Genomic DNA, 13,203 nt, shown 5'->3' with positions numbered 1-13,203 from the left:
CTTTGCTGAGTCGTGGTTTGGCGTTGATAAACAAACACCCGTGCCGGTCACGTGCCTGATGTGTACGATGTTAGATTTTCATTTTCATGCTCTGATAACCTGTAAATAAAACCCTGACCTCTGATCATCAACTGCTGGTTAAACCTTTTTATTCAGTGCAAGTGCTACTGATGCACCTCAGGGGCACAAATTCCTACAGACACACTTAAATGTTGTGGAAAGACTTCCCAGAACAGATTAGGCTGTGAAATGCAAAGAGACGCCCATGGTTTTGGAATGGGATTTACAACGAGCTCATGGTCATGTCCAGTGTCCACATACTTTTGACCTTGTAGTGCACTTCAGTAGAAAGAAGTACATGAACAATGGTGGCCGCTATTAAGGTGGAATGAGAACGGCAGAGCTGATGCTAGAGAATTGCATACGACGCCTAAATTTTAATTATTTAATTAATTTTATCTGTGTTTGTTCTGAGATATTAATGAGCTAAATAAATGTATTAAATCAACTAAAACGTTCAGATTTTTGTAGGGTTTTTTTCTGAAACTGCGTCGTTGACTTGGTTTATGATTTGAATGTGATGATTGTGTTTTGCTTCGTCCATACGTTTAACTAAAGCGTGTCGAGACCGGTTACTAAGATACTAACTAAATAACTAGTTCTACATCACCACTGTGTACGGTGTTTACAAAATGCAGTAGTTAACTCTAAATTAAATTATGTAAATAGAGAGTCAATTGGGACTCTACCTAATTAATCACAACTTTATATGGAGCATGGGGGTGCTCGGGTGGCGCAGCTGTAAAGTATGCTACCCCACTACTGCCAAGATCTGGGAATTCAGGGTTAGAATCTCAGCTGTGCTATCAGCCGGTCAGGTGTCTGCATGGACATGATTAGGCTGTTTCAGTAAATTAGCTGGCCATTGGGAGGTGTACTTGTCAGTGCGCTCTCAGTGTTGGTCCCAAGCCCAGATACAAATTGCCCCAAAGGGAAATTGTATTGTATTGTATTTTTTGTTGTTGGATTAAATGTTTGCATGTTGTCACTTAAAAGGAACTAAAAGTGTAAATTTGACGTTTTTTTATGCCTTTTTATAACCCTGTTTCTGTAGCCGGAGTCGCATGTTCTCTCTGGATACCAGCAGCCTCAAAGTAAGTAAGGGTGTTACTTGTGCCACACTCTCATGACTTAGGGTGTCTAGAAAAATGCCTCCAGCATCGTAACCCCCCTCCCCATTCAACCAATTTGGCGATTCTGTGGTAAAAAACAGCCCCCAGCTGACCTGTTAGACCTGTATCTCACTGTAGATCAGAGCTAATGGTCCTTACACTCCACCGCAGGGTGTCGCTCGGCAGTTCGGTTTGTATTCCGATCCTGATTTGAATAAATGAAATGCTCATGGGTTCACCTCTCGCTTCTGTTTATCTTCTTAAAGCAGTTTAGAGCAGCCAGTCCGAATTTGCATGCTGTCCCGACCCAGTGAGAACATGCATGACGCATGTGGATGGCGTGGCGTCGTTTACATTTAGCCTTTCGGCCACACTTTCATCCAGAGTAGCTTATGGCAGCGATGGCTGTGTCAGAATACAAACCAAACCAAGTGTTGGTGAGACTTTACTGCCCAACCTCCCAATCAAAAGTACAGTGATTTAAATCATGTTAAAATGTATTTATTATTATTATTTTGTAACTATAGAACATTTACATGTACAGTTAAGTCTGGCTGGCTTGGTTGGTTACTAAAACCGCTCTCTACTACTATCGGAAAACTGCACAAACAATATTTGGCTTAAACAGCCCAGCCATTGGGTGGTGCACTTGTCAGTGCGCTCTTAGTGCAGGTCCCAAGCCCGGATAGAAATAGGAAGGTTGCGTCAGGAGGGGCATCCGGCGAAAATCTGCTATGTCGATGCCTAAATACAGGAGCTGTCCTGGATTGTAATGATCGTTATGGATCCCCGGGGCAGTACTGGACTAGTAATCAAAAGGTCGCTGGTTCAAGCCCCACCACTGCCGGGTTGTTTCTGTCGGACCCTTGAGCAAGGCCCTTAACCCTCAATTGCTTAGACAGAACACTGTCCCAGTACTGTCACTTTGGACAAAGGTGTCTGCTAAATGCTGAAAATGGTATAAATCTGAATGTCTAGCTACATTATCTTTCTCTGTCTCTCTTTCTGTAGAGCACCATGAAACCAGAGCCAAAACTCCACTCTCACCAGTACGTCCAGATCCAGTGTAAGTTTCACAGAGCACGTCTTCATCTCCGCCAAACTTCTGCTTCATTAAATAAATGTCTCATTTCGGATCAGTCAGCGGGGCAGGGCGGGGCGGGGCAGGGCGAGGCATCCTGGGAGTCTGGAGTGAACATAAACCACGCTTTCATCAGTCAGATCTTTACTGGTCCTGTTCTGTATCCCAGGGTGTGTGAAGATGTCCGTGCTGCTGTGTCGGCGCCCCCCAGTGGAGGAGAGTCTGCAAGCTCCAGTGATTCGGAAAGCAGCTCGGAGTCCGAATCTGACAGCGAGAGCAGCGAAAGTGGTGCGGAGGAGACGCCCGCCGCACCTACGAATTCATCACCAGCAAAGGTACATTAGGAAAATAAATATATAAATAAAATCTTCTATTTTTACTGTGAGGGGGACCGGCCAAATTTCTTTGTCATTCTTAAAAAAAAAAGCAAATTAAATCATGCAAAAGAAAAGTGTTTTAATTTTTATTAATCATACAAAGACTAAACAAATAGCTACAGCCCTAAAAAATACTCAGATCTACTGTTTAACATAATAAAATCCCCATAAACGAGGACTTGAATCCCTAAGCATCTTTTTTTCTATATTATTTATAAATTTTTCTCCCAATATTCCTCCCAATTTAGTCATATCCAGTTACCCGATTTGCATTTCACTTCCTCTATGGCTGCAGACCTCCAATCCTGACCAATGAGAGCCAATAATAAAACGACCCGTGTGCAGTAGAGGACCAATTCTGTTAACCTGCGTCAGATGGGTTCATATGGAGATTCGTATGTCACACATGGCGATCAGTCATGCACTGATCTCTATTATCCCCTATCTCTGTGCAGTACTATCGATCCACCAGCAGGGGTCATAATTGCAGCAGTTATGAGCAATCTCTACAACCCTCCCTCCTTTGGACGAGCCAGTTATTGTCCGTATAGGCGTCCTGTACGAGATTCGAACTTGCAAGTTTGAGATGTCAACATATTTTAACTGCTGCGCCACCCAAACACTGTGGCTCAGTTTTTATATATATATATATATATATATATATATATATATATATATATATATATATATATATATATATATATATATATATATTTACATTCTGTTGCTTGATTCTGGAATTAATAAATGTGAATTAATAATGTAATAGAGGAATATAAATGTAAAATCTTATATTTAGGTATTTATCGTGTCATTGCTTGGTTACCTGCATGATTAACATTAGTCCTTATTAATGCACAATATTAGCAATTGTAATAAATTAACTCATCTTTATTATTATTATTATTATTATTATTATTCTGTAAGCCAAATGCACTTAGAAGTGGATTAAATAATGCAGTTTTATTGTGGTCCAGAATGTTCATTGTGTGTGTATATTTTCTCTGTATATATGTACATGGGTCTTTATCTCTGTGTGTGTGTTTGTGTGTGTGTGTGTGTGTGTGTGTGTGTTTGTGTGTGTGTTTGCCCCAGACGGAAGGGCCGAAAGACATCAACTGGCAGTTGATCAGTTGGATTAAGGAGAGCCAGCAGAACCTGAACCCTCAGAACCACTCTGACCGCGTTTCCAAACACGACACCAAACCGACTCCCGGCACCAAACCCTGGCCGCACCCTCACGCACAGGAGGAGTCCAAACCCCGACCCAAGAGACACCACAACTCCCACGGTCCCCCCGCCCAGCCCGAGCGGGACGATGCCGAGTCCGAGCTCAAACCCGCCGCTTCGACCCAACACACCGGTCCCAGACATAGTTCGGACGCCTGCGTGGACGCTGGAGAGCGGAAAACGACCGCCGAGAAACGTCCGAAAAAGAGCCGCAAACCCCAGAGCAGCCTGCACGTGGAGAGCGTGGAGGTGACGCCGCGAAATACAGAGGCCACGTTTACAGAGCGGCCGAAAGTGAAGACGAAATCCACGTCCAGTCACGAGAAGAAACCCGACAGCAGGAAATCGTCCGGACGTTCTGCGTCTGAGAAGAAATCCGGCAAAGACGCGCCTTCCAAAATCGTAAAGGAGCGGAAAGAGGCGCATGTGGAGCCTGTCCGGCTACCTGTTCCTCCTCCCAAAAGCACCACGAACGAAACCCCGGTTTCATCCAAGAGCCTCAAGAAGAGCCAGGCGCGCTCGCCGAGGCCGGAGAGAAAGAGCGACGGACTGTTTAAACCCAGCGCTGATCCTCCTCTTACCCTAGTGGTGAAGATCCAGCTCAGCCAGCTGTCCAGAGTACCGAAGGCACCCAGGACGCGAACCAGTGCCCATTCGGAGGCACCCGCGAAGAAACCAGGCCACGAGAAGGACTCCAGTAAAGTGGGAAAGAAGAGAGCTGTGAGTTTCTCTCGATCACCTATACAAGGGAACTACACAGATAACCGAAGCGGCCAAAAGTATCCGGACGTGTAAAAACGATTATATAAAATAAATGGAAACAAGCTCATGCTCAGGTGTCCACATACTTTTGGCCATTGGTGTAAATGTTACTATAGATAAAAGCTGCAGTAAACGTTAAATTGCTTATTTAGATTTGGGATGGGAGGGTGGGTCAAATCAGGGAGACCCCTCCCAAAGATCGCATCAGAAACGGAGCCCCGTCCGACCCTCCCTCCCTCAAACACGTCCAGTTGTGTCTGCGCAGATGCCCGACCAGGTCGGCATCTCTGCTGAGATTCAAACCTGTGAATTCGGAGTTGACTCTGTATGTGTTGTGTGTTTTGTTTCCAGGCTGAACACGATGAGCCGTCGGTCCCGATAAAGAAGCAGAAACTGGAGAAACCGGAGAGAGAAAGAAAAACGTCTCTGTCCTCTCAGCACAACACGTCCGGCAAAACGGAGTAAGTCCCAGCAGTTCCATTATCAACTGTTTAATCAGTAATAATACACTGTATGGACAACGTATTCGGACACCTGACCAGGCGCTTGTCGGACACCCCGATGTAAAAGCAAACTGTGTTAAAATAGAGCGACCTGTGTGTGATCCTTTCATCTAGAACAACAAGACTTTGTAGTAGGTCTGTAGGAATTTGTGCCCATTCGGTCATACGATGACAGCATTTTTAACCCTATGAGACCCTGCGCTCATATATGGGGACATTACATTCATTACTTATACCTGGTTCTGCCTAACTTAGACCTGTTGTCCTCATTAGTGGACGGTTTGTCTGCCATCTAGGGGTAGTAATTAAGTACTAGACAACGAAAAAGGTAATAAAAACAAGATGAAAGATGCATAAAAATCAAGCTCGGGTATTAAGAGAGTATGGCTGGGAACTGATGTTGGTCCAGAAAGTCTCAGTTGATGTTCCGGTTCATCCCAGAGCTGTTGAGTGGGGCTGAGGTCAGGGCTCTGTGCTGGATGCTGGAGCTTTTCTTTATGTCTTTATATTATAGAGTCATGCTGGACTAGTAAGCAGAAGGTCGCTGGTTCAAACCCCACCACTGCCAGGTTGCCACTGTTGGGCCCTTGAGCAAGGCCCTTAACCCTCAATTGCTTAGACTGTCACAGTACTGTAAGTTGCTCTGGATCAAAAAGTGTCTGCTAAATGCCAAAAATGTAAATGGAATCGAAGGCCTTCCCTAAACTGTTGCAAAGTTGAAAGCATGTTGTCTTCTTTATATAATTGATTTATTACACCTGTAATAAGGGAATAAAATGTGTGTCCAAATACTTTTGTCCATAACTGACCTATAAATAAGCGTCTTAAATCCAGGTTTGGTTACCTGAACGTTTTGGGCGGTTGAGGGGTTGGACTCTGATGGAAAGTCCCTGATATTCCTGCGCCGTGTCTCCTGCTCCTCCTGTCCTGTCCTGACCATGTACCCCTCCGCTCCCCATCACAGGCTATCGAAGAGCAGCCATGAGGACAGAAACAAGAAGAAGGAGAAAGAGAAGGAGAAGAAAAGCACTAAAAAGGACCATCCTGCTTCTCCTCATCCTCCTGCTCCTCCTGCTCCTCACAGTTCGGGTCACAAACGGCGCTCGGGGGAGGCGGAGGAGAGCGGACGCTCCAGCAGCAAGCACAAGAAGAAGAGTTCCGGCAAAGAGGAGCACAGCAGGAGCAACAAGGTAAAGAGGATTTAGGTTTCTGCAGCATTTCTGCAGCTGTTCTTTATCTGTGACTAAAAGCTTAGATTATATTTATCTGTCTAAACAAACGTTTACAGATTCAGGTTTTTTTTTTAAAGCTAACTGTTGTTTCCCCACCCGGAAAATCTGCTAGTTGGATTATTAGCCATCTCTGATCTCTCGAAGCTCTTTATGTTTTTGTTATTATGTCTGATGTGACGTTAATTTTTAAACACTTTTTTGTGCCTATTAGTGCTTGTTGCTTGTTACAAAAAATTTATATATAGCTTATAAATAATGTATAATATATAAATAAAGTATAATGTTTAATTTATTTTTCAGAATATCATTATTTTGGCCTTTTTTATTCCACAGAAAGCTCCAAAAATTTGCACATCGACCTCGGAGACGGCTTCCTCTAGCGGGGCCCCGGCGACACACAGACCCCTGCTCAAATTCGAGGACAAGTAAGACTTAAAGAAAACAGATTAAGTACACTGTATGACCAAAAGTATTCGGACACCTGACTATGACCTCGTCGGACGTCTCGTTTCGAAAACAAACGAGAGGGCGCCCAGGTGGCACAGCGGGATATTCCGGTAGCACACTAGCTCCGAGATTCTGAACTCCTCGGTTCAAAACTCGGCGTTGACACCGGTCGGCTGGGCGCCGTCTGGTAGGCATAATTGGCAGATACTAATTGGCCACCTAATTGGGGGGGGGGGGGACTATGTGTGGGTGGGTGGGTTTGTCTTCATACACTGTGTAAAGGACCCTGATTGGTGCCTGTGCCAGACGCCTGTGCACGTGTCCTCGGATGTGATGTTTTCAGCTGAAAGCATGGAATGTCCTTTACATTACTGATTTATTACACCTCGTAGCGACTGATGTGGCTGAAACGCAAGAATTTAATAATTAGATGTGGTGTCCCAATATTTTTGTGCATATACTGTGCTTTTGTGTGGGGTTAGGGGTGGTAGGGGTGGTGGGTTATGTGATTTTGAACGCTGTGTGTTGGTTCTGTATTTTTTAGGCACTACTCGGTGGATCACCACATGAAGGAAGCCAAAAAGCTGAAGCACAAAGCCGATGCCATGGTAACGTTATTTTAATTGTAATTTTCTTTACGATTCTAGCTTGCCAAACTACATGCGTGCGATGGTCTGCAGATAATGTGCGTCTGTGCATTGAACAATACCAGTAACGGCAGGATCAGATCAGTTTAATCTTCGTGTTAGAGGTGTGGGAGTGGGTGTGGGAGTGGGCGTGTCTCTCATGTACTCGTGTTGTTTTGCTGTAGGTGGATAAAATGGGCAAAGCTTTCAACTACCTGGATGCTGCCATGTCCTTTGTCGAAAGTGGTATCTCCATGGAAACGGACCCCCAGACTCCCAAGTCAGCGTACGCCATGTTCTCCGACACTGTGGACCTCATCAGGTACGAGCTGTGTGTGTGTGTGTGTGTGTGTGTGTGTGTGTGTGTGTGTGTGTGTGTGTGTGTGTGTGTGTGAGTTTCAAAGGTTTTGACACCCCTGGTCCAATGTCGTACATAGCTCATTATTGCTGAGACCTGGGGATCCAGGTTCGAATCTCAGCTGTGCTATCGGCCGCTCGTGCGCCAAAATAGACATGGTGAATTGGCCAATGTTGAACCTGGGGGATGGCCGAAAGCCTAGCCATTGGGAGGTTCACTCGTACTGTCAGTGCATTTCATGTTGAATGTATTAACTGTGCATCGTTTTTTTTATTAAATATTGGTTTTATTTTCCACACACAAAATTCAGCATATTAAAAATGCAAATGAATTAAAAGTGCTGCCTGAACCTGGGAGCCTGAACCTGGAGGTCTGAATCTGGAGGTCTTAACCTCAGGGCCCTGGTTTTCGGAGCCTAAACCTTAGGGCCTGAACCTGGAGGCCTGAACCTTGAGGCCTGAATCTTGGGGCTTGAACCTGGAGGTCTTAACCTCGGGGCCCTGGTTTTCCGGAACCTGGAGGCCTGAATCTTGGGGCCTGAACCTCGAGGCCTGAACCTCGGTGCCTGAACCTCGGTGCCTGAACCTGGAGGCCTGAACCTCGGTGCCTGAACCTGGAGGCTTGAACCTTGAGGCCTGAACCTCGTTGCCTGAACCTTGAGGCCTGAACCTCGGAGCCTGAATTTCAGTGCCTGAATTTCGGTGCTTGAATTTCGGGGCCTGAACCTGGAGGCCTGAACCTGGGAGCCTGAATTTCGGGGCCTGAACCTCGAGGCCTGAATCTTACGGCCTGAACCCTGGAGGCCTGACGCTCGTTATTAAAACAGTTTTTTTCTCTCTTTTTTTCTAGATTTATTCTGAAACTGAAGAACTACTTGGACCCTTCGGCTCCTGCGTCTGAACGTGACTTTTTGGTCCTCTGGTGGGTAACAAACTAGTCCAAACAATCTAGTGTGTGCTGTAAGTTGTATTAATAGTGCAGTGTGACACACTATATGGACAAAAGTATTGGGACACCCTTTGTAATGTGGTTCAGCCACAATAATTATTAACAGGTGTAATAAATCAGTTATAAGCTCGGTTTAAAGAAACACCAGTGGACCGGAACATCAGCTGACCAGTCATACGAATGCTCTTGGGCACAAATCCCCACAGTCATACTTGTGAGGAGCCTTCTCAGAAGAGTGGCTGTTGTTCTAGCTGACAGATCACATATGGGTCACTCTGTTTTAATACTGTTGGTCAGGTGTCCAAATACTTTTGGCCATGTAGTGTATCTGTGCTAGACTGTAATAAAGGTTTTATTAGTATTTTGTAGCTGACTGGTGTGTAATTGTGTTGGCAGCATGCAATGCCAAGCTCTCCTGCAGATGGCGATGTTCCGCTGCAAGAAGGAATCGGCGCTGAAGTATTCTCGAACCCTGACCGATTACTTTAAGGTAGGACCTCGACTACTTTCTGTGGAGGGACTTTTAAATATTTACATGTATTTTTCTTTCTTGTCATTTGTAACGTGTGTGTGTGTGTGTGTTTCTGCAGAGTTCGAAGACGGTGCATGCTCCTTCCCCCTGCATCTCAAAGTAAGCCAGCCTTTTAACTGCTAAGTAGGATTGTTTAGTGTTTCAACTAATATAAGTGGTGGTTGGGGGGGGGGGGGGGGGGGTTTGGTTCATAAAGCATAGCATGACTCTCCATACATGCGTCCACAACTGTCAGGTGATTAGATCAGCCAGAGACAAGCGTGTGTGATAGTCTGAGGCTGTCCTTGGCCAGAATGAAGGTGGGGAATTGGATGGGTTGCTTTTTAAGCGTGTTCTTCTTCTCTATCCCTCAGAAGCTCGTCCCCTGGGTCTCCCATGCCGTCTCCAGCAGGTTCAGCTGCCTCGAACCCCAGCGGCAGCAGCAGCACTGTGTCCATTCCCCAGCTCGTCCAGCAGATGGCGTCCTCCTACGTCAGCATCACGGCGCTCGTCCTCAGCGCTCATGAATCGTGGGAACAGTCGGAGGAACTGTCTTGCTCGTGCGCCGGTAGGTTCAGAACATAATGTGTGTTTACATTTATTCAAAGTGACTTACAATTATAACTGAATAGAATTTAAGCAATCAAGGGTTATGGGCCTTGCTCAGGGGCCCAACAGTAGCAACTTTGCCGCGGTGGGGCTTCAATTGGCAACCTTCTGATTACTAATCCAGTACCGTAACTAATGAGCTTCCACTGTTCTTACTGTTGCTGCACTTACCCCCGCTCCACCCCAAAAAACATCTGAAGTACTGCAGATAGTTACACACACATACACACACACACACACACACACACACACACACACACACACACACACATACACATACAAATACACACACACACACATACATACACACATACATACATACACACACACACACACACTCACACACACATACACATACACACATACATACATACATACATACACACACACACACGTCAGAAAGGGGGCGATTACTTTTGCACGAACAGCCCCTCTCTAACTCTTCGTCCATCTGTCCTTTCGCAGGCGTGTTGAAAGAGCTGGACGCTGCGCTGGGCCCCCTGAGCTTGACGTCCAGCATGAACTCTCTGGTGCGCTACACCCGCCAGGGCCTCCACTGGCTCAAACTGGACAGCTCCAGGAACCCTCACCCCGGCCCGTGATCCCACGGCCTGACGGGAACACACGAGGCCTATTTTATTTATTTATTTTGGTTTGCTTTTATGTTTTTGTCGTGGCCAATGAAGATGAGGGGAGAGAGGAGGGCCGACGACCACGCCCTCAGATTCCTTTTGCACTTTGAACGAAACCGAGTTTGTATTTAAGAAGAAAAAAAAAACGTGTTTTGTGAATTTTCCTCGACCCGGAGGTCGGGAGGAGGAGCGGGCGTGTCTCATTTCTGTTCGCTGACGTTGATGAGTTGATAAAATGGCCGTGATTAATGAGAGCCATGTGACCAATGAGCGCGAGAGACTTGTTCGATTTTTACTTTAAAGAAGCGCGTGTGTGTTGAGAGGGGTGTGTGTGTGTGTGAGGGGTGTGTGTTTGCGTTAACAGAACAGAAGGAGGCTTTGAGGGAACAAACCTGGAAGTGGAAGTGCACACTACAGAGAACACACCTCGTCCATCCTCGTCCTCTTCCACTTTGCACTCGTTTCCTCCCGCCGTGCTTCTCGATCGAGTCCGGGATAAAAACACGGATCTGACTATTATTTATTACGTCTATATTAATATTCTTTATCAGTACTAATATATTCCTGTATGAATTTCCATCAGTTTGATGAATGATTTCGGGATAAAAGAAAAATCGCGATGCTGTTTATCTTATTTTTAATGATCATTTCCTTCGTATACCTCAAATTGACGCGTTCATCCTGTTTAATTTCAGCTCCAGATTCACGTTGAGTCGAATTTGACTCCTGTGATGAATAAAAGGTTTTTTTAACACTCGACCATCCTTTAATTTCGAGACAACACTGTCGTTCTACCTCAAGGCCGAGGAACCGCACAGGTCCGGGTCCGGAGCAGTTCCCGAGCCCAGATAGTATCGGACGTGCCTTACACCAATACCAAATACACCGGACGTGAAACGAATATATGAGATCAGCGGATTAGCGGAAGTGGGCTGGCGTACTTTACTGCAGCTCATTATGTTAAATAATTCGTTTTATTTTTGCTGTTGTGAATCCAGAGTGACCAGAGTTTTGGAAGCAAAGGAATAAACCTGCATCTCCAGCTGGACTGATCGTGCCAACCCGAGAACTCGTCCCTGAGTATCGTGCCAGAAATCTTCATCCTGCCTGATTCGTTTGATCTTTTCCACAACTGTGCCAGCTTCACAGGTCACTTTTTTGACCTGCTACTCCTTCCCAGTTTAGACATTTCCACTTCCCACCAAACGAGTCCCTGTTTTAGGACGGCCACCAACCCGAGAGGTTTAACACGTGCTTATTTTTTTGGAAGCAAAATCAGCACATGAACCGAACTGTACAGACGAAGTGTTGTTTATATCTTAGATGATTCTTATTTTTACAGCTCCTGTCCCACAGCGCCCCTGACCCTTCTAAATTCAGTAACTGGAGATATTGATTTATTTATATACTGTATATAATATTTGCACACTCTTTTGTCCTGGAAAATTTATCCATATTTATTTCAATTTACCAGATTTTTACCCTAATTTCCCCCCTTTCGTTCGTTCCTTTTTATTTTCGGATGTATTCACTGGATTCGGAGCAATAACACTGAATTCCACTGTTTCATTTCTGCGTTTTTCCCTCACATCCATTCTCACGACTCTGTGCTCTTGCGTCCATGGTTCTGGTTTACAGAAACGCTCATCCAGACGTTTTTCCTTTCTGAAATTCATGCTTTGGAGTCAGAAGTACTTTGTTAGGGAAAATTAAGGGCTGCACATAAAACAAATGATTAAATAAAATTATATTTTATTGTATTTATTTAACTGTTATTTACCAATCGGCTAATTTAATGTTGAGCTTCACGTTTGCTGTTTCAGATTTTTGGTTCTTTAGAGAAAATGAAAAAGCTGCTTTATTTTCCACCGACACCCCCCACGTCTCTGTGAATCCTGTGAGTCCCGGCGGTTCTGAACACTAAATGTCATGTTTTTCTTTTGTTCCTGGCATGATGGGAGTTGTTGGGTGGTTCGTGGTTTCGGATTTTGCTTCTTGCGCTCCTGAGTTTTTGGTGTGAAGGCGAGCGCGTTCTTTATTCACCCTGAATTTCTTAATGACTGAAGCAGCCGTGGGGAGACTTTTGTAAATTATTATTTTTGGCTTTTCGAACATGTTGTAAATACGATGGTGTACAGAGCTGTATGTATAAAGACCAGCAGTGAAATGAGTTTCCTTTTACTCAGAAAGAAGTTCTTTTTTTTTCTCCAAAGCTTTTGATGCAGATGTTTGTAGCTTGGGTGGGTGACCGAGGGGTCTGGACGCTTGATCGGTTCCTCTCTGTTCACCAAACACCTCTCTGATTTGTCTAATAATTCAGAGGCAATAAAGTTTTGGGGAGAGAAAGAATGTCAGTGTTGTCTGTCTTATTTTTCCAATGAACATTTTACATTCATTCATTCATCGTCTGTTTTACCACCGATTTATCCTGGTCAGGATCTCTGTGGGTCTGATATATTGGACAGAAGGCAGGAAACACCCCAAACAGGTCACCAGTCCATCTCTCACACACACACACACACAGGTTGTTTTTATTGTCTTCAATTAACCTGGCTGCACGTATTTGGACTGTGAAAGGAAATCGGAGCACCCGTAGGAAACCCACACAGACACAGGACAAAGAGAACATGCAAACTCCACACAAAGGACCCAGGAATCGAACCCAGGACCCACCACAGCATTCAGTACTTCGATACTTTCTGATTTTTGTTGCTT

The 13,203-nt window shown here is 45.0% G+C and overlaps 1 protein-coding gene across 3 annotated transcripts in view; it reads left to right on the top strand.

The window, feature by feature from the left end:
• The window catches only part of aff1 (AF4/FMR2 family, member 1), a 37,381-nt gene extending 24,544 nt beyond the window's left edge, over nucleotides 1-12,837 (top strand). For 2 of the 3 annotated variants that reach the window (XM_063012215.1, XM_063012213.1), the window contains 14 exons: nucleotides 1,115-1,154; nucleotides 2,184-2,238; nucleotides 2,423-2,588; nucleotides 3,726-4,580; nucleotides 4,974-5,083; nucleotides 6,090-6,315; nucleotides 6,691-6,782; nucleotides 7,349-7,412; nucleotides 7,616-7,752; nucleotides 8,638-8,709; nucleotides 9,133-9,226; nucleotides 9,327-9,367; nucleotides 9,622-9,815; nucleotides 10,322-12,837. In XM_063012215.1, coding sequence (XP_062868285.1) covers nucleotides 1,115-1,154; nucleotides 2,184-2,238; nucleotides 2,423-2,588; nucleotides 3,726-4,580; nucleotides 4,974-5,083; nucleotides 6,090-6,315; nucleotides 6,691-6,782; nucleotides 7,349-7,412; nucleotides 7,616-7,752; nucleotides 8,638-8,709; nucleotides 9,133-9,226; nucleotides 9,327-9,367; nucleotides 9,622-9,815; nucleotides 10,322-10,458 — 2,283 coding nt within the window. In that variant the 3' untranslated portion in view covers nucleotides 10,459-12,837. The remainder of the gene's footprint in view (nucleotides 1-1,114; nucleotides 1,155-2,183; nucleotides 2,239-2,422; nucleotides 2,589-3,725; nucleotides 4,581-4,973; nucleotides 5,084-6,089; nucleotides 6,316-6,690; nucleotides 6,783-7,348; nucleotides 7,413-7,615; nucleotides 7,753-8,637; nucleotides 8,710-9,132; nucleotides 9,227-9,326; nucleotides 9,368-9,621; nucleotides 9,816-10,321) is intronic. The other variant, XM_063012214.1, reaches the window with a different exon arrangement.
• Nucleotides 12,838-13,203: the final 366 nt, after the last annotated feature.

The sequence above is a fragment of the Trichomycterus rosablanca genome, chromosome 16 (assembly GCF_030014385.1).
Source record: "Trichomycterus rosablanca isolate fTriRos1 chromosome 16, fTriRos1.hap1, whole genome shotgun sequence".
In the NCBI taxonomy this organism is placed as follows: Eukaryota; Metazoa; Chordata; class Actinopteri; order Siluriformes; family Trichomycteridae; genus Trichomycterus; species Trichomycterus rosablanca.
This window is presented reverse-complemented; position numbering and strand designations above follow the sequence as displayed.